Below are 27864 nucleotides of genomic sequence, written 5' to 3'. Positions count from 1 at the left end.
CAGGGGAGAAGAAAGGGGCTCACTCAGTTTCAAAGACAGGTATGGCACTGACCGGGTAGAAGTCCCTGGGATGGGGCGGCCGCTGACCACTCGAACGCACCAGCAGTAGCCCGTGGCTTGGTGACACTGCACCTCCTTGTAGGTGCCATCGCCTTCGCACTCCGGGATGAAGGTGCCCTCCTGTTGGTGCTGGCGGGCCTCGTGGATGGCTTCCCGCCGTTCCTGTTCGCACGACGGCGGGTATTCTGCACGGACAGAGCGCCGAGCGCAAGAGAAACCAAGAGTTGAGTTCACGTTCTAACTCTACGCAAGAATCTGATCTACTAAGTGGTCCCAGATAAGAATCAACAGAATTCATGGGGGGGGCTGGGCTTCTTTCTCTTGCGGGAACGCAACAATTCTAAACCGATGGGACGTTTGACCCCACCTTCCAGGTGGAGTCAACTACAAGGAGGATGAAGCGGATTTTTCTTATCAAATGCTAAAATGATTATCCCAAAATAGACTGGAGAACCACTTGAACGGGATGGTTCAGATAGTCCTCGGCTTACGACCACAACTGACCCCAAATTTTTCGTTGCTAAGCAAGACAGTTGTTAACTGTTAAGGTTGCAAAGGGGGAATCATGTGACGCTCCGGGACACTGCCACCGTCATTAAATAGGAGTCAATTCCTAAATCCGGACTCTGGACAGATCTGGCACTGGGCAGAAATAACTTGTATAACTTTAATTTAAGAGCCGAGGTGGCGCAGTGGTTAAATGCAGCACTGCAGGCTACTTCAGCTGACTGCAGTTCTGCAGTTCGGCTGTTCAAATCTCACCGGCTCAGGGTTGACTCAGCCTTCCATCCTTCCGAGGTGGGTAAAATGAGGACCCGGATTGTTGTTGGGGGCAATATGCTGACTCTGTAAACCGCTTAGAGAGGGCCGAAAGCCCTATGAAGCGGTATATAAGTCTAACTGCTATTGCTATTTAATGGTCAGCTGTCCAGAGTTGCTTTTTAGAGTGACCCGAGCAGCATGTAAATTTAGTAAATAACATTAGTAAGAAAAAAACAGGGCTCACCTTGGGCTGGTTTAGCCGTGTGGTTCGTCTTGAAATCCGGGAGGATGATGGGGATCAGGAAAGGCAAGGTGGTGCCTTCTGGGTTACGGAGGAGCAGCGAGGGATCCATGATGGGGGGCAGGGAGGCAGAGTAATTGGCAGGAAACAGAAGCAGAGGTGGGGGGTTAGAGCAATAACGTGGCATCTGGAAACCCCTCTTATCCCACCCAACTCTTTGGGGGCTCAATGGCCCTTCTGGTTTTTCTCCTGCCCCACACTCGCCCCCGGCCCATCCTGCCACACCCAAAGGATCTTTAATCCTGCCAGGCTTCCACATGGAGAGAGCCGCCTCTCGCAACATAGGGCAGGGTGCCCCACCCCAACTAAGGGCAGCTGTGCCACCACCCACACAGCTGAGTTGCCCGCTCAGCTGACTGCCACTGCTTTACATTCATTTTCATGTATATTTAGATTCATCGCTGGTGTGAGACAGTGAGTTCTAGTCCTGCCTTAGGCCCGAAAGCCAACTGGGTGACTTTGGGCCAATCGCCAGGAGACTGGGAGTTCTAGTCCCGGCTTAAGCCTGAAAGCCGGCTGAATAACTTTCAGACAAGTCCTTCTCTTTTGCAGCCCAGCCCACCTCACTGTTGTTGTGTCAAGAATAGGGAGGAAGGAGTATTAGATATGTTTGTTAGTTTCTTGATAAAAATAGTGAAGGTGGAGGAGAGAGAGGGGGGGAAAGGAAGAGCGAGTGAGAAAGAAAGAAGAAAGAAAAGAAAGAGGGAGGGAGGGAAGGAAGGAAGGGAATAGGTGATTCAGGCATGGTATAAAAGTGAAGGAAGGAAGGAAGGAAAGAAGGAAAGAAGGAAGGAAGGAAGGAAGGGAATAGGTGATTCAGGCATGGTATAAAAGTGAAGGAAGGAAGGAAGGAAAGAAGGAAGGAAGGGAATAGGTGATTCAGGCATGGTATAAAAGTGAAGGAAGGAAGGAAGGAAGGAAAGAAGGAAGGAAGGAAGGGAATAGGTGATTCAGGCATGGTATAAAAGTGAAGGAAGGAGGGAAGGAAGGAAGGAAGGAAAGAAGGAAGGAAGGAAGGGAATAGGTGATTCAGGCATGGCATAAAAGTGAAGGAAGGAAGGAAGGAAGGAAGGAAGAAAGAAAGGAAGGAAAGAAGGAAGGAAGGAAGGAAGGGAATAGGTGATTCAGGCATGGTATAAAAGTGAAGGAAGGAAGGAAGGAAGGAAGAAAGGAAGGAAGGAAGGAAGGAAAGAAGGAAAGAAGGAAGGAAGGAAGGGAATAGGTGATTCAGGCATGGTATAAAAGTGAAGGAAGGAAGGAAGGAAGGAAGGAAGGAAGAAAGGAAGGAAAGAAAGAAGGAAGGAAGGAAGGAAAGAAGGAAGGAAGGAAAGAAGGAAGGAAGGAAGGGAATAGGTGATTCAGGCATGGTATAAAAGTGAAGGAAGGAAGGAAGGAAGGAAGGAAGGAAGGAAGGAAGGAAGGAAGGAAGGAAGGAAGGAAGGAAGGAAGGAAGAGAATAGGGTGACTCAGCCATGGTATAAAAGTCCACATTCGGTGTCTCCATTTCATGCATGCATTGTGCAATTGTTGCCTAGCACTGCAAACACACCCGTGCAACACAACCGTCCAATTCTAGCAAGTCCGAGCAGCTCATCCCCCCTACCCCCACCCCAAAACCTAGGGCGGTGGCCTGGGTGGTAAGGACCAGTGGGGGAGAAGGAAGGGTTCAACCTACCTGGCTGCCTGCGGGGCACGGGGCTTGGCTGAGTAGGCTGGGGGGCGACACCTTCTTCTGCGTTCAGGGAGGAAAAGAGGTGGAAGGCAGCTATTACAGAGGGTTTAATGTCATCTTCTCTGTCCAAAGAGGGAGAGAATTTAGAGCAGGGGTCTTCAAACGTGGCCACTTGAAGACGTGTGGACTTCAACTCCCAGAATTCTCCAGCCAGCAGAGCTGGCTGGAGAATTCTGGGAGTTGAAGTCCACACGTCTTCAAGTGGCCACGTTTGAAGACCCCTGATTTTTAGAGCTACAGCGGGTGACTCAAGTCGATGCCGAAGGCTCATCGGGGTTCTACATTGGACGCAAACTGAGGGAGGGGACCAACCCGAAACCCGACAGGGGTAGGGCTTTCCTACGACAGAAGAAGCTCAATCAGTTGAACTTCTGCCTGCTAAGTAACACCCCCCCCCCCAAAGGCATTAAAGGGAGGAATGCAGAAAACGACTTCCGTTTTTCTCCAAAAGGCCCCTTTCTGTAAGGTAGCTGTAAATTGGCATTTCTCAACCTGGGCAGCTTTTCGATGGGTGGATTTCAAGTCCCAGAATTCCTTATCCGTTTTTAGGGGGTGGACTTCAAGTCCCAGAATTCCTTCTCCATTTTTAAGGTGGGTGGACTTCAAGTCCCAGAATTCCTTATCCGTTTTTAGGTGGGTGGATTTCAAGTCCCAGAATTCCTTATCCGTTTTTAGGTGGGTGGACTTCAAGTCCCAGAATTCCTTATTCCTTTTTAGGTGGGTGGACTTCAAGTCCCAGAATTCCTTATCCGTTTTTAGGTGGGTTGGACTTCAAGTCCCAGAATTCCTTCTCCATTTTTAAGGTGGGTGGACTTCAAGTCCCAGAATTCCTTATCCGTTTTTAGGTGGGTGGATTTCAAGTCCCAGAATTCCTTATCCGTTTTTAGGTGGGTGGACTTCAAGTCCCAGAATTCCTTATTCCTTTTTAGGTGGGTGGACTTCAAGTCCCAGAATTCCTTATCCGTTTTTAGGTGGGTGGACTTCAAGTCCCAGAATTCCTTCTCCATTTTAAGGTGGGTGGACTTCAAGTCCCAGAATTCCTTATCCGTTTTTAGGTGGGTGGATTTCAAGTCCCAGAATTCCTTATCCGTTTTTTAGGTGGGTGGACTTCAAGTCCCAGAATTCCTTCTCTACTTTTGGGTGGGTGGACTTCAAGTCCCAGAATTCCTTATCCATATTTAGGTGGGTGGACTTCAAGTCCCAGAATTCCTTATTCCTTTTTAGGTGGGTGGACTTCAAGTCCCAGAATTCCTTCTCCATTTTTAGGTGGGTGGACTTCAAGTCCCAGAATTCCTTATCCGTTTTTAGGTGGGTGGACTTCAAGTCCCAGAATTCCTTCTCCATTTTTAAGGTGGGTGGACTTCAAGTCCCAGAATTCCTTATCCGTTTTTAGGTGGGTGGATTTCAAGTCCCAGAATTCCTTATCCGTTTCTTAGGTGGGTGGACTTCAAGTCCCAGAATTCCTTCTCTACTTTTGGGTGGGTGGACTTCAAGTCCCAGAATTCCTTATCCATATTTAGGTGGGTGGACTTCAAGTCCCAGAATTCCTTATTCCTTTTTAGGTGGGTGGACTTCAAGTCCCAGAATTCCTTCTCCATTTTTAGGTGGGTGGACTTCAAGTCCCAGAATTCCTTATCCGTTTTTAGGTGGGTGGATTTCAAGTCCCAGAATTCCTTATCCGTTTTTTAGGTGGGTGGACTTCAAGTCCCAGAATTCCTCCTCCATTTTTAGGTGGGTGGACTTCAAGTCCCAGAATTCCTTCTCCGTTTTTTAGGGGGTGGACTTCAAGTCCCAGAATTCCTCCTCCATTTTTAAGGTGGGTGGACTCAAGTCCCAGAATTCCTTATCCATATTTAGGTGGGTGGACTTCAAGTCCCAGAATTCCTCCTCCATTTTTAGGTGGGTGGACTTCAAGTCCCAGAGTTCCTCCTCCATTTTTAGGTGGGTGGACTTCAAGTCCTAGAATTCCTTATCCGTTTTTTAGGGGGTGGACTTCAAGTCCCAGAATTCCTTATCCATTTTTAGGTGGGTGGACTTCAAGTCCCAGAATTCCTCCTCCATTTTTAGGTGGGTGGACTTCAAGTCCCAGAATTCCTCCTCCATTTTTAGGTGGGTGGACTTCAAGTCCCAGAATTCCTTATCCGTTTTTTAGGTGGGTGGACTTCAAGTCCCAGAATTCCTTCTCCATATTTAGGTGGGTGGGCTTCAAGTCCCAGAATTCCTTCTCCATTTTTAGGTGGGTGGACTTCAAGTCCCAGAATTCCTTATCCGTTTTTAGGTGGGTGGACTTCAAGTCCCAGAATTCCTTATCCGTTTTTAGGTGGGTGGACTTCAAGTCCCAGAATTCCTTATCCGTTTTTAGGTGGGTGGACTTCAAGTCCCAGAATTCCTTATCCGTTTTTTAGGGGGTGGACTTCAAGTCCCAGAATTCCTTATCTGTTTTTTAGGTGGGTGGACTTCAAGTCCCAGAATTCCTTATCCGTTTTTAGGTGGGTGGACTTCAAGTCCCAGAATTCCTTATCCGTTTTTTAGGGGGTGGACTTCAAGTCCCAGAATTCCTTATCCGTTTTTAGGTGGGTGGACTTCAAGTCCCAGAATTCCTTATCCGTTTTTAGGTGGGTGGACTTCAAGTCCCAGAATTCCTTATCCGTTTTTAGGTGGGTGGACTTCAAGTCCCAGAATTCCTTATCCGTTTTTTAGGGGGTGGACTTCAAGTCCCAGAATTCCTTATCTGTTTTTTAGGTGGGTGGACTTTAAGTCCCAGAATTCCTCCTCCATTTTTAGGTGGGTGGATTTCAAGTCCCAGAATTCCTTATCCGTTTTTAGGTGGGTGGACTTCAAGTCCCAGAATTCCTTATCCGTTTTTATATGGGTTGATGTCAAGTCCCAGAATTCCTTATTCATTTTTAGGTGGGTGGACTTCAAGTCCCAGAATTCCTCATCCATTTTTAGGTGGGTGGACTTCAAGTCCCAGAATTCCTTATCCATTTTTAGGTGGGTGGACTTCAAGTCCCAGAATTCCTTCTCTATATTTAGGTGGGTGGACTTCAAGTCCCAGAATTCCTTCTCCATTTTTAGGTGGGTGGATTTCAAGTCCCAGAATTCCTTATCCGTTATTTAGGTGGGTGGACTTCAAGTCCCAGAATTCCTCCTCTACTTTTAGGTGGGTGGACTTCAAGTCCCAGAATTCCTCCTCCATTTTTAAGGTGGGTGGACTTCAAGTCCCAGAATTCCTGAACCTGGCTAAGAATTCTGGGACTCGCAGTCCACCCGTCTTAAAGTGGCTAAGGCTGAGACACCCTGCTCTAGAGGCTACATCCCCACGACACGCTAAACCGGGTTAGTTTGAACCTCAGTCAATGCAGGTTAAATCACCAACCAAGTTAGGCACACCATGCACAGTCGCCGGGCGCCAGAGCAAGCAGAGGGCGACTTACCTCGCTTGGAAGAATGGGCATCTTGCCACGAGGTTCCCGCCGAATCCATTCCTGGTTTGGGGCGGAAGCAAAAGAAACAGAAGGGTTACTAACCAAGGTTTACAGACAGTCCCCGATTTATAAGCACTGTTGTGATCGGCACTTCCGGCAATGTGCGCTGGGCTGGGGGAATTCTGGGAGTTGGAGTCCATCTGCCTTATAGTTGCCAGGTTTGAAAAAAATGCCGCTCTTAAATCTAATCTAGATTTCTAGTTGATCTTTTGGGTTCCACCACAAATCCGCGAAGCCCTTATCCACGGAGACATAAGCGCGAAGACTAATTCGCGCCATTCGAAGCACTAAGGAAAAACGCAACCCTACCGCGATGACATAATCGCGGAGGGCAAATCCGCGCATTTCCAAGCACTCAGTACCCTAAACCTAACCCTAAACCTAACCCTAACCCTAACCCTAAACCTAACCCTAACCTAACCCTAACCCTAACCCTAAACCTAACCCTAAACCTAACCCTAACCCTAACCCTAACCCTAAACCTAACCCTAACCCTAACCCTAACCCTAACCCTAAACCGAACCCTAACCCTAACCCTAACCCTAACCCTAACCCTAACCCTAACCCTAAACCTAACCCTAACCCTAACCCTAACCCTAAAACAAACCCCTAAACCTAATCCTAACCCTTACCTTAATGGAAATCGGCTTTCTGCCGCGGCGCCGTTTTAAAGCACCCTTCTGTTGCCGCGCTGTTGTCGCGGCGGTGATGACGCACGGTGATGACGTCGCGGCTTTAGCGACGCGCTTATGTCTCCGCGGATAAGGGCTTCGCAGTTTTTCGTGCCACGGATCTTTTGTTAGGACGCCCAGGAGTTTGCTTGGATATTGATTAATGCATTCATAAATTATGTATTATTAAATTTATTAATTAATATATTTAATCATCAATTATTTTCTCCGGGCGGTGGAGTGGCCTAGAGGTGGAGCTCCCAATCAGGAGGCTGCTAGTTCGATCCTTGTTAGCGGCAGATATTTCTCTCTCTCTCTGGGCATGTTGAGAATCTCTCCTCTGAATATAACTCCGCATTGGCGACAGGATTCAGTTGCACCCCAATGCAAGGGGGTCATTCAAAAGACCCCCAAAAAAGGTTTTTAAATTGTTTTCTCTGCATTCATTATTTCAGTTCAGAAAAGCAGCCGAGCCCCCCCCCCCCCCCCCCCACAAGCCAGGAAAATAAATCTTGGCTAAATCCCTTGTTTTATTGTATTGTATTGTATTGTATTATTTGTATGCCGCCCTTCTCCGGGAGGACTCAGGGCGGCGAACAATTCAAGGGGGAAAAAAAGGGGGAACATAAAAAGACAAAATACAAATAATAAAAGTCGACAACAGTCGCACAACCATACATGTCGAGAGGGGAGGGAACTCATCACCCCCAGGCCTGCCGACAAAGCCAGGTTTTGAGGGCTTTTCGGAAGGCCTGGAGAGAGGTGAGGGTCCGAATCATTGGAGTTCATTCCAAAGGGCCGGAGCTGCCACAGAGAAGGCCCTCCCCCGGGTAATAGCCAGGTGGCATTGGCTGGTAGATGGCACCCGGAGGAGGCCAACCCTGTGAGATCTAATGGGTCTGTGGGAGGTAATTGGCAGCAGGCGGTCTCTCAAGTACCCAGGTCCAATACCATGAAGGGCTTTATAAGTGACGACTAGCACCTTGAAGCGTATCCGGAGACCGATCGGTAACCAGTGCAGCTCGCGGAGGATCGGTGTAACGTGGGTGTACCGAGGTGCACCCACAATCGCTCTCACGGCTGCATTCTGGACGAGTTGAAGTCTCCGAATACTCTTCAAGGGCTGCCCCATGTAGAGCGCATTGCAGTAGTTTCTCCACACCCCCCCACCCAAATCAGCCCCCCAGGAGCCTGGCTGGAGGTGAGAGAAGGGCAGGAAGGCCTCACCTGTGCAATTGGGCGCTTGGTTCAGGGCAGAAGTTCCCGCGATGGGCTTGCCTTCCGGGGTGGAGCACCAGCAATAGCCGGTTTGTTTATGGCACTGGACCTGGGCAGAGAGGAGAGGGAGAGAAGGGGTGAGGGGATGCGCCCAGGAAAGAGATACAGGTAAGTCCTCGACTTATGACCATTCATTTAGAGACTGCTGGTGACTATAAGGATGCTGCAATGGCCGTGTGTCATAGCTCACTTTGGATATTGATTAACGCATTAATAAATTATTTATTATTAAATTTATTAATTAATACATTTAAAACAATCATCAATTATTTTCTCCTGGCGATGCAGTGGCCTGGAGGTGGAGCTCTTGCCTCACAATCAGGAGGCTGCTAGTTCGATCCCAGGTAGCGGCAGATATTTCTCCCTGTCTGGGTATGTGGAGAATCTCTCCGCCGAATATAACTCCGCATTGGTGACAGGAGGAGCATCCGGCCAGTAAAGTTACAATGGCCATTAAAACGTGACTTGTGACACACGGCCATTGCGGCATCCTTATAGTCTCATCTGCTGGTAATCCTCGCCTTATGGCAATTCATTTAGTGACTGTTCAAAGTTACATTGGCAACAAAAAAAAGATGACAGGGCCGTTTTTCACACTCTATGACCATGGCAGCGTCCCCATGGTCAGAATTCAGGCAGTTGGCAACTGACTCAGATTTATGACGGTTGCAGTGTCCTGGGGTCACGTGATCCCCTTTTACGCCCTTCTGACAAGCCAAGTCAATTGGGAGGGGGAGGGAGCCAGATTCACTGAACAACCGTGTCACTAGTTTGAGAACTGCAGTGATTCGCTTAACGACCGTGGCAGGAAAGGTCGTAAACGAGAGCAAACTCACTTAACAAATCTCTCACAACAGACATTTGGGGCTCGATGGTGGTTGTAAGTCAAAGAATTTGGGGTCTACAACCACACCCTCCAAAGCCCGGAGCTTGAGGGTAGAGGGACAATGTCATTTCAGGCACCCCATTTGTCTGCCCTTCACCCTGAGCTCCGAAGGAACCGGGGTGTCAAACACAAGGCCTGTGGGCTGGATCCAGCCCATGGGGCCATCCTGGGAAATGTAAGGGACCAGCATGGCTTCCACCTGGTCTATCCAGGGCGAAGGGAAAACATGCCAGCAGTTTGGGGAGTGGCGTCAAGCTGGCCACACCCACCGTCAGCCACGCCCCCTCCCAAGGTCAATCACGGCCCTGATGCGGCCCTCGGCAAATTTGAGTTTGACACCCCTGCCGTAGAATATTTATGTATTGAGTAGCTGCTACTCCCGCTTTGCCCAAGTATTCATTTATAGGGGGGAAATGTCCGGACCGAAGATAATTTCTAAATGTCTGGACCATACGTAGTTTCTAATGTTGAATTTCCCTCCTTTACCAGGGGGAATACTGTGAAGCTGTTACCATGGCAACTCTGCTGCGCTGTACAGCAGAAGCCATTTTACGGCAGTACAGTAGAAGCCATTTGAAGGCACAACAGGCTGCATCTTAACAGAACACACACCCTGAGAGGTGTTAGGTCTTACCCTCCCATAGTATTTGTTTCCAGAGAGTAAATAATCTCTGTACCAAGTTTATTTGAAATTGCTGGAGGCGTTCCAGAGTTATGCTGAAACACACACACACACACACACACACACACACACACACACACAGAGCGCCATTTTTATATATACTGTATAGATTAGATGCATTTGCTGCCCGTCTTGCTCTCGAGAGCGACTCAAGATCGGGCACAAGGGGAAGTTCGCCCGGTGCCGTAAGGAAGACGTAGAAAGAGCTTCACCTCCAGGAAGGCGCCATTCTCACTACATTCGGGCACGTACAGGGCGTGGCTCTGGCGCCGGGATTTGGCGAGGGCAGCCGCTCGGTCTTCTTGGCACCGAGTCAAATTGGCACCTGTGGAAGAAATGGGAGGAAGACACAAGTCAAGATCGGACATCGAAGCGGAGTTGCTGAACCTTGGCGACTTTTAGAGGGTGGACGTCAACTCCTACTTATCAACAATTAATTCACACCACTGTCCGGTTTCACAGTTACAGCCCCAGTCCCTTGAAGGTCTGCAGTCGTAAGTTGAATATCAATAAGCAATTTGCTCATCAATCAATCCTCACTGCAGCTGCCAATTTCACAGCTACGTCCACCTGGGGAAAGCCACCCTTCCTCCCCAAAATTGTCTCCCACGTCCGTCCCCCCTTGACCCAGGGGCACCTCCCTGCCATCTTCCCCCCCCACACACCGATTCCCCCCCCCCCTCACTCTTGGTATCCTTACTGTTGTTATCCTGCTGGGCAGCTCCTCGGCAGCGGAAGCGGGGCCACACCTGGAGGTTTGGACGTTCACACCTGGCTTCCTGGAAGGCGCAGGGCGACAGGTAAAACTTCCCGTCAGAGGCGCACAGGGGGCGGCCGTGTTCATGCGGGGGGCACTCGGCCGGGCATGGCAGCCGCTCCTGGCCACCCTCTGAGATGAGGAACTGCAAAACAGGCAGAGGTGCCTGATGACACAAGGACAGCTTTTTCCTGAATGCCATCCCTCTGCTAGACAAATAATTCCCTCCCCACCGTCCAACTATTCACTTAAGGCTGCATTACTATTGCTATTAGTCTTCTCATCGTTCCTATCACCCATCTCCTCCCACTTATGACTGCAGGACTGTACCTTCGTTGCTTGTATCCTTACGATTTGTATTGATAATGTTTCCTGATTGCTTATTTGTACCTTATGACTACCATTAAGTGTTGCCTCTTACGATTCTTGACGAATGTATCTTGTCTTTTATGTACACTGAGAACATCTACTCCAAAGACAAATTCCTTGTGTGTCCAATCACACTTGGCCAATAAAGAATTCTATTCTATTCTATTCCATTTTTTATTCTATTCTCTATTCTACTGTATATTTTCTCTATGCTATGCTCCATATTCTATGCTATGCTCCATATTCTATGCTATGCTCCATATTCTATGCTATGCTCCATATTCTATGCTCTCTATATTCTATGCTCTCTATATTCTATATTCTATTCCATTTTTTATTCTATTCTCTATTCTACTCTATATTTTCTCTATGCTATGCTCCATATTCTATGCTCCCTATATTCTATGCTCTTTATATTCTATATTCCATTCCATTCCATTTTTTATTCTATTCTCTATTCTACTTTACATTTTCTCTATGCTATGCTCCATATGTTCCATATTCTATGCTCTTTATATTCTATATTCTATTCTATTCCATTCCATTTTTTATTCTATTCTCTATTCTATTCTATATTTTCTCTATGCTACACTCCATATTCTATGCTCTCTATATTCTATATTTTATATTCTATTCCATTCCATTCAATTTTTTATTCTATTCTCTATTCTACTCTATATTTTCTCTATGCTATGCTCCATATTCTATGCTCTTTATATTCTATTCTATTCTATTCTATTCTATTCCATTTTTATTCTATTCTCTATTCTACTCTATATATTCTCTATGCTATGCTCAATATTCTATGCTCTCTATATTCTATATTCTATATTCTATATTCTATATTCTATATTCTATATTCTATATTCTATATTCTATATTCTATATTCTATATTCTATATTCTATATTCTATATTCTATTCTATTCCATTCCATTTTTTATTCTATTCTCTATTCTACTCTATATTTTCTCTATGCTATGCTCCATATTCTATGCTCTCTATATTCTATATTCTATTCTATCTATTGAGGGTCCACCTGGGGTCTGCACCATCCAGGATAGGCAGTCCCACAGCCCGCCAGCAATTAACCATGGTTAAATCTAGGTTTCAAAGCAGGGCTAGCTTAGAAAACATGCCAAGCCGAAGGCTTCGCCAGCTGAATTCTCCTGGGTTGCGTTTTCAGGCACCTGTTGGATTAATCTTTCGACATGACAGCCGGGGCTGGGGAATTCTGGGAGTTGAAGTCCCCCGCCCACCCAGCCACCCCCAAGGCTTCAAGTGGCCCAAGTTTGAGAAACGCAGCTTTGTTCTATAAAAGGGGTCTTTGAATGTTGCCCTCATCATGCAGACATGAGGTCACCCATCAATCTTGACAGGACCTCCTGTGTCTTCGAGGAGAGCCAGGTCTCGAATTCGGACAGCCCTTCCTGGACTGTGTAGACACAAACTCCCCCCCCCCAAGAGTCTCCCACATCTCAGTTGGAGGGGGGAGGGCACTGCTTCTGTAAAGGGTCTTTCAAGACTTCGGTCCTTCTGAGCCCCCAATATCAACCATTAAATCATTCTCAAGGACAATCGGGACTTTACAGTAATAAATTATCTGCGCATTCAGACCGGGAAAATTATAGGGCTCTTCTGGATATGTGGGGAGATGGGTGGTGGACCAATCACCAGGAGATGGGAGTTCTAGTCCTGCCTTAGGCATGAAAGCCAGACAGGGTGACTTTAGCCAATCACCAGGAGGCTGGGAGTTCTAGTCCTGCCTTAGGCATGAAAGCCAGACAGGGTGACTTTAGCCAATCACCAGGAGGCTGGGAGTTCTAGTCCTGCCTTAGGCATGAAAGTAGGCAGGGTGACTTTAGCCAATCATCAGGAGGCTGGGAGTTCTAGTCCTGCCTTAGGCATGAAAGTCAGACAGGGTGACTTTAGCCAATCACCAGGAGGCTGGGAGTTCTAGTCCTGCCTTAGGCATGAAAGCCAGACAGGGTGACTTTAGCCAATCACCAGGAGGCTGGGAGTTCTAGTCCTGCCTTAGGCATGAAAGCCAGACAGGGTGACTTTAGCCAATCACCAGGAGGCTGGGAGTTCTAGTCCTGCCTTAGGCATGAAAGTCAGACAGGGTGACTTTAGCCAATCACCAGGAGGCTGGGAGTTCTAGTCCTGCCTTAGGCATGAAAGCCAGACAGGGTGACTTTAGCCAATCACCAGGAGGCTGGGAGTTCTAGTCCTGCCTTAGGCATGAAAGTCAGACAGGGTGACTTTAGCCAATCACCAGGAGGCTGGGAGTTCTAGTCCTGCCTTAGGCATGAAAGTCAGACAGGGTGACTTTAGCCAATCACCAGGAGGCTGGGAGTTCTAGTCCTGCCTTAGGCATGAAAGCCAGACAGGGTGACTTTAGCCAATCACCGGGCGGCTGAGAGTTCTAGTCCTGCCTTAGGCATGAAAGTCAGACAGGGTGACTTTAGCCAATCACCAGGAGGCTGGGAGTTCTAGTCCTGCCTTAGGCATGAAAGTCAGACAGGGTGACTTTAGCCAATCACCAGGAGGCTGGGAGTTCTAGTCCTGCCTTAGGCATGAAAGCCAGACAGGGTGACTTTAGCCAATCACCAGGAGGCTGGGAGTTCTAGTCCTGCCTTAGGCATGAAAGTCAGACAGGGTGACTTTAGCCAATCACCGGGAGGCTGGGAGTTCTAGTCCTGCCTTAGGCATGAAAGTCAGACAGGGTGACTTTAGCCAATCACCAGGAGGCTGGGAGTTCTAGTCCTGCCTTAGGCATGAAAGCCAGACAGGGTGACTTTAGCCAATCACCGGGCGGCTGGGAGTTCTAGTCCTGCCTTAGGCATGAAAGTCAGACAGGGTGACTTTAGCCAATCACCAGGAGGCTGGGAGTTCTAGTCCTGCCTTAGGCATGAAAGTCAGGCAGGGTGACTTTAGCCAATCATCGGGAGGCTGGGAGTTCTAGTCCTGCCTTAGGCATGAAAGTCAGACAGGGTGACTTTAGCCAATCATCGGGAGGCTGGGAGTTCTAGTCCTGCCTTAGGCATGAAAGTCAGACAGGGTGACTTTAGCCAATCATCGGGAGGCTGGGAGTTCTAGTCCTGCCTTAGGCATGAAAGTCAGACAGGGTGACTTTAGCCAATCACCAGGAGGCTGGGAGTTCTAGTCCTGCCTTAGGCATGAAAGTCAGACAGGGTGACTTTAGCCAATCACCAGGAGGCTGGGAGTTCTAGTCCTGCCTTAGGCATGAAAGTCAGATAGGGTGATTTTAGCCAATCATCGGGAGGCTGGGAGTTCTAGTCCTGCCTTAGGCATGAAAGTCAGGCAGGGTGACTTTAGCCAATCATCGGGAGGCTGGGAGTTCTAGTCCTGCCTTAGGCATGAAAGTCAGACAGGGTGACTTTAGCCAATCATCGGGAGGCTGGGAGTTCTAGTCCTGCCTTAGGCATGAAAGTCAGACAGGGTGACTTTAGCCAATCATCGGGAGGCTGGGAGTTCTAGTCCTGCCTTAGGCATGAAAGTCAGGCAGGGTGACTTTAGCCAATCATCGGGAGGCTGGGAGTTGTAGTCCTGCCTTAGGCATGAAAGTCAGATAGGGTGATTTTAGCCAATCATCAGGAGGCTGGGAGTTGTAGTCCTGCCTTAGGCATGAAAGTCAGACAGGGTGACTTTAGCCAATCATCAGGAGGCTGGGAGTTGTAGTCCTGCCTTAGGCATGAAAGTCAGATAGGGTGATTTTAGCCAATCATCGGGAGGCTGGGAGTTCTAGTCCTGCCTTAGGCATGAAAGTCAGACAGGGTGACTTTAGCCAATCATCGGGAGGCTGGGAGTTCTAGTCCTGCCTTAGGCATGAAAGTCAGATAGGGTGATTTTAGCCAATCATCAGGAGGCTGGGAGTTCTAGTCCTGCCTTAGGCATGATAGCTAGTTGGGTGGCTTTGCGCCAATCACTAGGGGAAAGTGAATTTTAGTTTGGACCAAAGTCACCCAGTCAGCTTTCATACCTAAGGTAGAACTAGGACTCTCTGTCTCCTGGTGATTGGCCCAAAGTCACTCAGCTGGCTTTCCTGGTTGAACTGAAACTAGAACTCTCTGTCTCCTGGTGATTGGCCTAAAGTCTCCCAGCCGGCTCACCCTAATATAAACTCAGCATTCATCGTGCTTATTGCAGCTTCTCAGGGGTGCCCGTTTTTGTGGTCAAGATGGGGACCCCCAACAGTGGGATCAAAGCTCTACCTGGTTTTCAGGTGCCATGTATTCATACTGATCCGTCTGAGGGGTTTTGAGCCATTGGCGGGGAGGGTCCCTCATCCAGAAACAGACTTCAAGTCGGCTCACCGTGCGATTTTTTCCTTTTCGCTCCAGGACTGAAAGACGACACCGTGTCCCTTATTTTACGTGTCCTTTTCCCTCTGCAAAGTCACTACTTAACGTTGACATACACAACACGCACTCCTGGACAGCCCGGCCGGGATGCCAAATCGCATCTCCCCCGGCTCCCAACACAAATATTAGCGCACATTACGAAAAAAAAAAGTCTCTTACGGGTGGGGACAGTTGTTTATTTTGCAATCGACAATTTATCTAATAATTCAGCCTGGTTGTTTTGGTGGGTGATGCAGTTGGAAAACGTTGTGGGTCACAAAAACGGTTCCAAACACAACTCAGAACACTTTGGGGGGGGGAGGCTGGATGCTCCTGGGCGCACGTCGGTCGGGCTGGAGGCGAAAAAGGCTGCCGTTCTTTGGGATTTGACATTGACGGACCCCTGGAACGCAGCCCACCCCAAAGGAACAGTGGTGGGTCTAACATCTCACGGCTCCCTCAAAGTCTCCCAGGACGAAAAATAGGGCGGGGGGGAGCATTCGCTAGGGGTGCTTTCTGGACAAACCCAGAGGTGTTTTACACACTGAGATGGAGTCACCGAAGCAGCTGGCGTGAGCTTAAATATACTCCAGAGCAGTGTTTCTCAACCTTGGTGACTTTACGTCCTGTGGACTTCAACTCCCAGAATTCCCCCAGCCAGCTGGCTGGGGGAATTCTGGGAGTTGAAGTCCACAGGACTTAAAGTCACCAAGGTTGAGAAACACTGCTCCAGAGGATGCTAGATGACAGGAAGGCCTGGAGGAACGTTGTCCATGGGGTCACGATGGGTCGGACGCAACTTCACAACCAACAACGACAGGGGTCTCCAACCTTGGCAACTTTAAAGACTTGTGGACTTCAACTCCCAGAGTTGAGTTGCTGGGAGTTGAAGTCCACAAGTCTTAAAGGTTGGAGACCTTTATATATCAATCGCTTTCGCGCCTAAATAATCAGTCTTCGCTTTGCTACGCTTCTAATCATTTATAATTAGTAAAAGCACACTTGATTTCCACCTATGGAGTCTCGTGGTCTTCTTTCCTAATTACTCAATGAAGAGGTGCTGACACCTGCCCTGTGACTTAGGATGGAGTTCAGTGGTGAAGGTGAAGTGGTTTGAGATCTGGATTTGCGGGAAAGACTCTTAAACCTCTCGGCCCAACAAACAGGTCGGGATTCGGGGTGCATATACCCTAGGGGTCTCAATGCCAAAGGTAGAGTGCTGTGTTTGTGTGTGTTTGTGCTGTGTTTGTGTGTGTGTGCATCTGTTGCACGCCGCTCTCTGCAAAGAGGCAGCTGCCTTCTGAGCACTTCAACCTTGATTGACAAGCCAGCCGTAGACATAGCCTCCTCCCGACTGAACAGATTCCCTGTCTCTTTGTGTGTCTGTGTGCGTGTGTGTGTGTATATGTGTGTATGTGGTGAGCAGCCCAAGTGCCTCACAGCTTACCTTGGCTCTTCGCACGCTACCCGTAACCGCAGGAGCTGCAGCCAGGAAAAAGTGAGGGCTGCGTCAACAGAATTTGATAGGCAGGTCTGCCCGTTACAAACCCCCCCCTCCCATTCTGCGTCCTCCGTCAGCATCCAAGATGCTGGGCGATGCTCAGGGATGTGTGTGTGTCTTTAGGGAGGGGGGGTCTTTAGGGATTTGGAGAGGGGGAAGGAGTGGAAAGAGCAGGGAGGGCGAGAAGGAGAAGTCTTCTTGGGGTGCAGAATAATTCTGAAGCCATTTTCCTCAGCCTCAGCCGAGGTGGCGCAGTGGTTAGGGTGCAGCACTGCAGGCCACTTCAGCTGACTGCTATCTGCAGTTCGGCAGTTCTAATCCCACCAGGCTCAAGGTTGACTCAGCCTTCCGTCCTTCCGAGGTGGGTGAAATGAGGACCCGGATTGTTGTTGGGGGCGATATGCTGACTCTGTAAACCACTTAGAGAGGGCTGAAACCCCTATGAAGCGGTATATAAGTCTGACTGCTATTGCTATTGCTAACCTGGTAAACTTTAAGATGGACGGACCTCAACTCCCAGAATTCCCCAACCGACATGTTTTAAGATACCATAGGTGTACTTCAGTCCTCAGGATACCTCAGCCAGGATGCTTTGACATGGATGGACCTCCTCTCCCCAAATTCCCACGTCATCATGCTTTAAGACGGGTGGATTTTCTCTCCCAGAATTCCCCAGCCAGCCAGCGTGATTTAAGATGGATGGACTCAAGCCATCAATTTTAAACTAAGTTATTTTCTCTTATTTAATTCATCAATAGAATACAATATATAGGAAAACACAGAATTCCTTCAATTTCGCAAGAAAAGTAGGTAAGATTGGATGATCCTGCTCTACCCCATGGGAAGGAAGAACCGATTCCCTGCAGCGAGAAAATTCAGCAAAGCGATGAGAAATTGTTTCATTGAATAGTCTCTGTGTCCTTTGGGGGGGGGGGGTGTTGATAGCATTTTCTCGACAGTCTACAGGTAGTCCTCAACTTGCGACCCCAACTGAGCCCAACATTTCTGTTGTGAAGCAAGAAGCTTGTTAAGTGAGTCCTGCCCTGTTTTACGACCTTCCGTTGTTAAGCGAATCTCTGCGGTTAGTAAGTTAGTCACCCGGTCGTTAAGTGAATCTGGCTTCCTCGTTGACTTTGCTCGCCAGAAGGGCGTGAAAGGGGATCACATGACACCCAGGACACTGTGACCGTCATAAATATGAGTCAGTTGTTCAAGCGCCTGAATTCTGATCCTGGGACGGTAGAGATGCTGCAAGTGTGAAAACGGTCACAAGTCACAGTTCCCAGGGCTGTTGTAACTTCGAGTGGTCACTAAACCAAGGAGTACCTGTCCAAGCCCCTCTCTACTTCCATGCAGGAATCTTCCAACTCACTAAGAAGTGGATTTAGGGACGGGTAATGGCTTGTTGGCCGATTATGTGCTTTGCGTGCAAATAAATAAACATGTTTTTTTTAAAAATACCACAATGGCTCCCCGAGGAACGGCTGGGGAAACCTCTGTCAGGAATCAGCTCCTCTCCACATCAATCAAGGGGCTTCTAAATGGACCTTTGTTGTCTAAAGTAGCTTTCCACCTTCCTAAAAGCCACCACTTCATCGGATCAATGCTTTAAAAAAAAAAAAAAAAACAAATTCAAGAGAGACGGACGGCTTCGGATCCAAATTCTCCCCATTTGCATTTTGCAGCCTGTTTTCCAAGTCTTGCCAAGGGGAGACGTGCCTCGTGGTGGTGGTGGTGTGGAGTCCAGAAAGCCCAGCCCGTGGGGTGTATTTAGCTTGTCCGAAGCGTGCCTTCTCCCGCCGAGACATCGGGGACCGAACAGACGTGCCCTGAAGCTTAGCCAGGATCAACAAACCTGGTTGCCCACCCCTGGACAGGTGTGGGCATCTGGGTGTGCTACTGGCTGCAGGCAACCCAAATGCCCGTCAGCCAATACGGCTGGGTTAAGAAGCAACTCCGAGGGAAAAGAGAGGCTGCATTCGTTGTAAACAATCCCGGCCTTCAGTCTTGGGGGGCACTGGGTTGGAATAAATATTGGAAACTGGGCCTTTCTTCTTAGCTCCCGTAGCTGGGAGATGCCAGGAACAGAGGTGTGTTAATTTCAAAGGGAAAAAAACGCTTTGAAGGTGCCACTTGTAGATTGAGGAAAGTATGCTGGGTCAGCCTGATGCTCCCAAATGAACTCCCTCCCCCCCGCCCAATGCTGTCCTTATCTACTTCCTTGCCCAAATTTAGCCAGTCTTTACATCAGGGGTGCCCAAACCTGGGAACTTTAAGACTTGTGGACTTCAACTCTTTAAGAGTTGAAGTCCACAAGTCTTAAAATTCCCAGGTCTTAAAGTTCCCATGGCTGGCTGGGGAATTCTGGGAGTTGAAGTCCACAAGTCTTAAAATTCCCAGGTCTTAAAGTTCCCATGGCTGGCTGGGGAATTCTGGGAGTTGAAGTCCACAAGTCTTAAAGTTCCCAGGTTTGGACAGCCCTGCTTTACCTGCTCAGCTAAGATCTATAAAATCTAAGGATCCCTTGGGGGGATCTCTCTGAGCTTGATTGTTTTCTTGAAGACGTTTCACTACCCAACTAGGTAATATCATCAGCTATCTAGAAGGGAGTGGGGTTTGTGGACTGGGGAGGAGGAGGAAGAGGAGGAGAGCGACTGTGGGTGCTCTCTAAGATGGGTTATTTTCCTTGCAAACATTTCACTAGCCAACTAGATAGCATCATCAGCTATCTAGAAAGGAGTGGGATTTGTGGAGAGGAGGAGGAGGAAGAAGAAGACGAGGATGATTATGGGGTCCTTGGTGCTCTTTATGGTGGGTTATTTTCCTTGCAAACGTTTCACTACCCAACTAGGTAACATCATCAGCTATCCAGAAGGGAGTGGGATTTGTGGAGAGGAGGAGGAGGAGGAGGAGGAGGAGGAGGAGGAGGAGGAGGACCACGACGACTATGAGGTCCTTGGTGCTCTTTACAATGGGTTATTTTGGTGCTCTTTACGATGGGTTATTTTCCTTGCAAACGTTTCACTACCCAACTAGGTAGAATCATCAGACTACAAGGGAGTGGGGTTCATGGAGTGGTGAGGAGAAGGAGGAGGAGAACTGTGGTCCTTAGTGTTCTCTGAGCTGAGCTGTTTTCTTGTAGACATTTCCCGACCCTACTACGGAACATCATCCATACAGCTAATCTATCATATTTAAAATCCATGATGAAATAATAAGAAAGATTATGGACTGGGCCGAAATGGATAAACTAACTAAAGAAATCCAGGGAAAGGAAGAATCAGAATTCTACCAGATATGGGATAAATGGTATAGGTGGATGGAGGAAAGAAACAAAAATCAATGAAGGAATATAACGAAACTCAAAAAACAATAGCTATGAGTAAAATAAGAGGCTTAAGAAGGGTGAAATCCAAATGAAATACAATAGAAGGGGAAATAATATAAGGTGAGCGGTATCGATCGATGATTGCTATTATCCTGTTCATACTGTATTGTATAAATGTGGCGAACGTCTAATTTTTGTGTGTGTGTATTTTACATGTTTGTTAATAAAAATCTTTTTAAAAAAAATTAAGTCCATGTTCTTTGGGGACACCGCTCTCATTTGGAAAGGTTTTGAATGCTGGCCCAGATGTGGACCAATCCAGCTGTGTGGCCCTTCCCCCTTGATTAACTCTCCAGCTGCCATCAATTCCTTCGGGAAGTTTCCGGGGTTCAAGATCTTTAGCCTGTTGTCTTCCTTCCATTTAGTGGCCATTCAAAGGCACTGAAAAAAGGGACTTAACGACTTTTTTTCCACACTTACGACCTGTGGTCACTCGATCAAAATTCAGACGCTCGGCAACTGACTCATATTTATGACGGTTGTCGTACGATCACATGATCCCCTTTTGCAACGCGCAAAATCATTGGGGAAGCCACATTCCTTTAACAACCGTGGCAAGAAATGTTGCAAAACGGAGCAAAAACTCACTTAACCAATGTCTCACTCGGCCACTTAAATTTGAGGAGTGGGGGGGGAGGAATTGTGGTCGTAAGTCGAGGACTACCCCCCTGGGGATGAAATGGAAGGTGCAAAAAAAACCCACTCTTCCCTTTCTGCAAACAGTTTAGCTCTGCTCTCTCTCTCTCTTTCTCCCCGCTGCTTTGGCATCTGGGCTTCGGAGTGGCCAAGCCTTTGTGGTTTCGGTGGCCCGTGCACAGCCGTGCCAGAGCACACACGGCTCTTTCAGCTGTCAGCTGGCAGGATTTGTTAGAGCCTCCAGCAAACAGGCAAGAGAAACTTTGCAGAAACGCTCTCCCCTTTGCCAGATTCAAAGCTGCATTGTAGGGCGGCTGCACTCCGTGCTCACCCCCCCACCCCCACCCCCAGATGACAAGCACCCTTGGCTTATGAACGGGGCCTTATTTGACAGGGGCGGGAGGCAAGGAGGGGGGCCAAGAGAAGGAGGAGGACGACTATGGGGTGGTTTTCTTGCAGATGTTTCACTACCCATCTAGGTACCATCATCAGCTATCTAGAAGAGAGTGGGGTTTGTGGACTGGGGAGGAGGAGGAAGGGGAGGGGGAGGAGAACGATTGTGGGTGCTCTCTAAGATGGGTTATTTTCCTTGCAAACATTTCACTACCCAACTAGATAGCATCATCAGCTATCTAGAAGGGAGTGGGATTTGTGGAGAGGAGGAGGAGGAGGAGGAGAAAGAAGACAAGGATGACTATGGGGTACTTGATGCTCTCTGAGCTTGGTGGTTTCCTTGCAGACATTTCACTACCCAACTAGGTACCATCATCAGCTATCTGGAAGGGAGTGGGGCTTATGGACTGGGGAGGAGGAGGAAGGGGAGGGGGAGGAGGAGGAGGAGGAGGAGGAGGAGGAGGAGAAAGAAGACAAGGATGACTATGGGGTACTTGATGCTCTATGAGCTTGGTGGTTTCCTTGCAGACATTTCACTACCCAACTAGGTACCATCATCAGCTATCTAGAAGGGAGTGGGGCTTATGGACTGGGGAAGAGGAGGAAACGGAGGGGGAGGAGAACGATTGTGGGTGCTCTCTAAGATGGGTTATTTTCCTTGCAAACATTTCACTACCCAACTAGGTACCATCATCAGCTATCTAGAAGGGAGTGGGATTTGTGGAGAGGAGGGAGGAGGAGGAGGAGGAGGAGGAGGAGGAGGAAGAGGAGGAGGAGGAGGAGGAGGAGGAGGAGGAGGAGGAGGAAGAAGAAGACAAGGATGACTATGGGGTACTTGATGCTCTATGAGCTTGGTGGTTTCCTTGCAGACATTTCACTACCCAACTAGGTACCATCATCAGCTATCTAGAAGGGAGTGGGATTTGTGGAGAGGAGGGAGGAGGAGGAGGAGGAGGAGGAGGAGGAGGAAGAGGAGGAGGAGGAAGAAGAAGACAAGGATGACTATGGGGTACTTGATGCTCTATGAACTTGGTGGTTTCCTTGCAGACATTTCACTACCCAACTAGGTACCACCATCAGCTATCTAGAAGGGAGTGGGGCTTATGGACTGGGGAAGAGGAGGAAGTGGAGGGGGAGGAGAACGACTGTGGGTGCTCTCTAAGATGGGTTATTTTCCTTGCAAACATTTCACTACCCAACTAGATAGCATCGTCAGCTATCTAGAAGGGAGTGGGATTTGTGGAGAGGAGGAGGAGGTGACTGGAGCCTCCGAGAAGCTTCTTCAACTCTTGACTGGGAATGGAATCCTTCAATCAGAGCGGAAGAAGCTTCTCGGATGAGAAGTGAAACCTCTTCAAAGAAAAACCCGAAAGCCCAGTTGCCTCTTGGGGAAGAAAAAGCATCTTTGGGACAACAATGACCTGGATGACTTGAGAATCTCCCTAGGCAGCCCACCCTTGGCCAACAAATGGGCACATTCTTCTGCTTGGTCCCCACCTAGGAGAAGACCTCACAGGTGGTGGTTGCTCGGTTGCGTTTCTAGCCGGTGAACTTAGTCACAGGCCCCCAGAAGAGATGACCTCACTCCGAACAGACTCAGCCTCCCCCAAGAGCGGGTTAAAATTAGCTCCCACAAGTGACACGTCGGGAACTAAATATGGATTTCAACCCTTCCCAATTTGGCAATGCTCTTTGTGACTCGGGAGGTGTGGAAGCCTCGCCTCTTGCTGGACAGAAGGGAGCGCCCGGCTCAAGCCCATCGTTCTTGGGGAAGGGACTACAGAGCCATCTTCCAGCTGGGGGCAAAGAACAGCCCCGAGAAATCCCAGAATAAAATCTAATTACGGGTTCTCTCCTGCCAACCCCGCTTCCCACAATCATACATTAGTAGCCCCGTAATCAGTTGACTTTGGGACACTGCGACTGTCATAAATATGAGACAGTTGCCAAACGTCTGGGTTTTGATCTCGTGACCATGGGGATGCTGCAAGGGTCGTAAGTGTGAATAATGGTCATAAGTCACTTTTTCAGTGTTGTTGTTACGCCAATGGTCACTTAAAAAATAGTTGTAAGTCGAAGTCTGCCTGCATTTAACCTTTTCTACTATAGCGTGAAGCCAAACAAGAAACCAGCAAAAACTCTTTCCCAGCCAGAAAGGAACTGCAGAGCAAGCACACTGACTGAGCACTTGACAAGCACATCCCTGAATTATTTCTTGAGCAGTTTGCACGAGAAAGAGAGAGTCAAAGGAAGTTCTTCGCCCAAAGAAGGAGCTTATAATATATAATTCAAAAGGGTGACCAAGAATGGGGGAAAAAACCTTCTAGACAGGACTCTCGAGCCAATGCCCAACATTCCACTTCAAGTCCCAAATGCCGCGATCCTGATCCGATCATCATGTAGAAGAATGAGATGCAACCCACAACTGTCTAAGCGGGAAGGTCCTCTTCTCAGAGTGTTAACACTTACAATTTAACAACCCTGAGCAGGGAGGGGGGGGGGAATGGTGGAAAGATGCATATTGGTAGAGTCACTGTAGGTATATCCACTTGGACGTTAAGAGGTAAGTAAGGGGATTAAGCCAGAAGGTGTGAACAATGGGAGGTTTGGGAAGAAAATATGTCTTTGGTTTATAAAATTTATAGGCTGCCCATGTTATCTCAAGGTAATTCTAGGACCATGAAGGTGAAGGAATTCTAGGAAAAACACTATACCAAAATGTTAACAAGAACTCATCTATTCCGTAAGCTCAGATAAGCACTAAGAGCTTTGCAAAAGAGGTTTACAACAGACAAGGTAAGATTAGAGATTTCCGTGTTTGCAGCTATCCATCAACCTTGGCACATGGTGACATAAATGTCACTGTGCCTCTTTTTAAAAAAACATCTGTAAACCTGGAAGTTCCGTTGCTCACCGTAATTTTCCTCCTGGGCCTATGGAGAGCCAACGAAATAAAGTGAAGTTACCCAGGGCCCATCACAAAATCAAAATGACTTCATGTGAAGACAGATAAAAGATTGTGGCAAGGAAGACTTGTACATTAAACTTACAAAATTTACTTTAAAAAAAAATCTTCTCTTTACTCAATCCAAGGAAGCATATTTTCTTATTTGCAAGCAATGGAAGACAAAATGTGATTTGAGTGTCATTGGGAGGGAAGTTAGAGGCTCAATTAATGTATACAGTAATAACTTTGATCATCTTAAGATGCATGGACTTCAGCTCCCAGAATTCCCCAGCCAGCATAGGAGATGAAGTCCACGCATCTTAATGTTATCAAGGTTTTTACATATTACCAAACTCTGAAAGGCTTGACTTATGACCACAATGAGAGCACAAAACCGCTCTTGCTAGACGAGAAAGTTGATAAGTGAGCTTGGACCGAATTTATGACCTTCCTTGCCTCCGTTGTTAAGCGAATCACTGCAGTTGATAAGTTAGTACCCCGGTTGTGAAATGAATCTGGCTTCTCCATTGACTTTGCTTGACAGAAGGTCGCAAAATAGGATCACGTGACCCTGGGATACGGCAACGGTCATAGGTATGAAACAGTTGCCAAGCATATGGATTTTGATGACGGGATGATGGAAAGGTGGTCACTGTGAAAAACGGTCGTGTCACTTTTCCCAGTGCCTTTGAACGGTCACTAAAATAACTGTCGTAAGTCGAGAACTAAACTGTATCAACCAAACTTTACAATCCTCTTTACCTTAAACTATGATGCAAGTTTCCAAGAAAAGATTATGTCCTGATAATCGAAATCCAATTAAAATTCAGTTAACCTACCATCACAAACCCACTCCACGTGAGGGCAGATTGCACACATCCAGAATGTTTAAATAAACAGAAAGAAACAGAGAGAGAAAAACCCACAAATTTTGCTTCATTTTGCTGGGTTGGTGCCCGAGCCTGATTTTAAATCAAAACTCTGACAATTTCCCCAGGTTTGGGGGAAAAAAGTGGGGTGGGTGGGTGAGCGGTGCCGAGAACAGCCCCAAATGTTAGCTTGGATTCTCTCTTGACTTTGTATGAAAAATAAGGCAAACGCTCTGCTTTTTAGAGTTTTAACTTTGCACACCGCCAAAGGAAATAACCTTTCTGTGCCAAATATTGATCTCTTTTAGAAAAAAAAAAGGTTTTTTCAATATCTAGAGGGTTAAAGTCACACGCACGCACATGTATTTTACTTGCCATGCGTGGCGGTGTTCAAACATTTATGAATTCATAGTATACCCATTACAAAGGTCCAGAAATAGTAGTTTTTTAAAAAAAGGGGGGGGTCTATCCCATTCAGGATCAGAGAATCGGTGTGCCCCATTTAGCAGCCCCTCCCCAAAACAACTGCACAGCCCCTTCTCCCTTTATGCTTACAATTTCACATCGGTTGAGAAATGTTCCTGGGGGTCTCCCATCAGATTTCAGGGGGCTTCCGATGGGAAGCTGTATTGTTGAGTTTCTCCCCACCACAATTTTTGCCGGTGTGTCACTCACACTTTCTCCCCCTGTACTTTTTTTTTTTTTTTTTAAATTGCTTCCAAGTTTTCTTACCGGAGACCGAAAAGATGCTGTCAGTTGTAGCAGAAAGACCAGCAGCCAAAGTGCAGGAGGCATGGCGTTGCAGCCCCTTCAATCTTCCACGGAGGTTTCTGCAGCCCCCCTACCACAAAAAAAAAGGCAGGACGAAGGGGACACAGACTGGACACAGCCGAGTCACTGCCTGCCTGAGTTATAAGGCCCCCCCTCTGAGAGCCCACCAGCTCTTCCCCGCCCTTCCCTGACGGTCAACTGCACTCTTCTCCAAGGTGTTCAAAGCACGTGGGTCACCAACAGCTGGAGTAGAAGCCACGCCTCCTCGGGGAGGGGAGACTCCCACCCACCCCCAACCCCTTTTCCAGATCGGAGGCTGAAGTTGGGCCAGAGGGAAGCTATCACACTGAGAGACCAGGTCACATTTCTAGTCGGCTGTGGGTAGATTTCCGTGCTGGAGGTTTTTAAGAGAGTCACTTACCTAAAATGGTATGGGGTCTCCTGCTTGAGCAGGGGGCTGGACTAGAAGACTTCTGAGGTTCCCTTCCAGCTCTATTCTGATTGATTAAATCAGAAAAACTCGCCACTGGCAATTTTGCAAAGGCGTAGCCCAACTCCAGAGGGCTTAAAGGAGCACAGGTGGTCCTTAGAGGCTCACCACAACGGAGCCCCCCGCCCCAATCTTTGTGGCTCAGGGAAACTCAGTTCATTTTGGCGGCTGAGCGAGTGTAACTTTATTGAGTTTATTTGTTCCATTTTATGACTTTCTTGCCACGGTGGGTAAGTGAATCGCTGCAAGTTGACAAATTAGCCCCAAGGTTGTTGAAGGGAATCTGGCTTCCTGTGGACTTCGCTTGTCAGGTCACAAAAGGGGGTCGCGTGACCCCTGGGACACTGCCACCGTCATATATATGAGTCAGTTGTTAAGCATCTGAGTGTAAATCACGTGACCCTGGGGACGCTGCAACAGTCGTTAAGTGTGAAAAACGGTCGTAAGTCACTTTTTCGGTGCCGCAGTAATTCTGGGCATTGAAGTCCACACCTCTAAAGTTACTAAAGTTTGTGAAACACTGGAGAAACGTCTCGTTTTGCAGCTCCTGTTCCCTCCAAGAAGCCACAAGCGTGCTCAGATCTTCCCTCCTTGCCCCATCTCTCTTCTCAACACCCCCAAGCAGCCACCTCGGCTCCCCCCGTCGACCCCGTCTCTTACTCCTCGTTGCAGTTCGGTTACACGCCAGGGAAGAGCAAACAGGGAGGAGGAAGGGAGAGAGACCCACACATGGCAGCTCAGTTTGGGGATATTTGGGAAGAACAAAATGTGCTGCGAAAGCCCTTTTAGTGTCCGAGCGTGGGTTAAGCTTTAACCATTGAATCCACAGCTCCTCCTGAAGTGACCCTTCAGAGCAACCAGCTGCTGACCCAAACTGTAGGCGTTCTGGATTCGAGCCTCGAACGGGGCACGTTTATTGAGCAAGGGGTAAAACTGAGCCTATGGGTAACTTGGGAAACAGCCACTGCTCTCGGCTGGATAGAAATTGCACCAGGATCAAACGGTTGCTGGAATTGGGTACGTCTAGTTTAATGAAAAGAAGGATTGGGGCGACGTAACAGTGTTCCAATATCTCACAAAGAGGAGGAGGTCAAACTATTCTCCAAAGCACCTGAAGGCAGGACAAGAAGCAATGGGTGGAAGCTAATCAAGGAGTGAAGCAACCTAGGATTAAGAGAAATATCTTGACAGTGAGAACAATTAATCCATGGGACAGCTTCCCTCCAGAATCACTTGCAGGCTTTTAAGAAGAGACGCTTGTCTGAAATGGCGTAGGGTTTCCTGCCTGAGTAGGGGAACACTGGAACTTCAGTCACTAAACAAATTGTAGAAATCAGTTAACAGATCCACCTCAAAAACACCCATTTCAGTATATATAACTCGACATCGTAAGGCCCTGGTTGTAAACAGATATTAATAGCATTGGGAAAAAAGGGGATTGGACACTTCAAATAATTCCTCACTGTTATCCACAAAACAGCCCCTATGAAGATGTAGCCTTCACCAAGGGGGGGATTCTT

At 48.0% G+C, this 27864-nt stretch overlaps 1 protein-coding gene and 1 long non-coding RNA gene across 4 annotated transcripts in view; one reads left to right on the top strand and one right to left on the bottom strand.

Moving 5' to 3' along the window:
• LOC116515356 (SPARC-related modular calcium-binding protein 1-like) overlaps window positions 1-26098 on the bottom strand; it is a 29948-nt gene extending 3850 nt beyond the window's left edge. The window contains exons 1-8 of one of the 3 annotated variants that reach the window (XM_032227343.1): window positions 25816-26098; window positions 10561-10762; window positions 10073-10185; window positions 8242-8341; window positions 6293-6343; window positions 2799-2912; window positions 1067-1144; window positions 53-245 (exon numbers count right to left, since the gene is read on the bottom strand). In XM_032227343.1, the coding sequence (XP_032083234.1) occupies window positions 53-245; window positions 1067-1144; window positions 2799-2912; window positions 6293-6343; window positions 8242-8341; window positions 10073-10185; window positions 10561-10762; window positions 25816-25878 (914 nt within the window). In that variant the 5' untranslated portion in view covers window positions 25879-26098. The remainder of the gene's footprint in view (window positions 1-52; window positions 246-1066; window positions 1145-2798; window positions 2913-6292; window positions 6344-8241; window positions 8342-10072; window positions 10186-10560; window positions 10763-25815) is intronic. The other 2 variants (XM_032227344.1, XM_032227345.1) reach the window with 2 other exon arrangements.
• Window positions 1151-2723, top strand: LOC116515373. The gene is made up of 2 exons (XR_004256242.1): window positions 1151-2068; window positions 2346-2723. It is a non-coding gene; the product is annotated as an uncharacterized LOC116515373 (long non-coding RNA).
• Window positions 26099-27864: the final 1766 nt, after the last annotated feature.

The sequence above is a fragment of the Thamnophis elegans genome, chromosome 12, assembly GCF_009769535.1.
Source record: "Thamnophis elegans isolate rThaEle1 chromosome 12, rThaEle1.pri, whole genome shotgun sequence".
Taxonomy (NCBI): Eukaryota; Metazoa; Chordata; class Lepidosauria; order Squamata; family Colubridae; genus Thamnophis; species Thamnophis elegans.
Note: the sequence above shows the minus strand (reverse complement) of the source record. Positions and strands in the feature narration are given on the sequence as shown.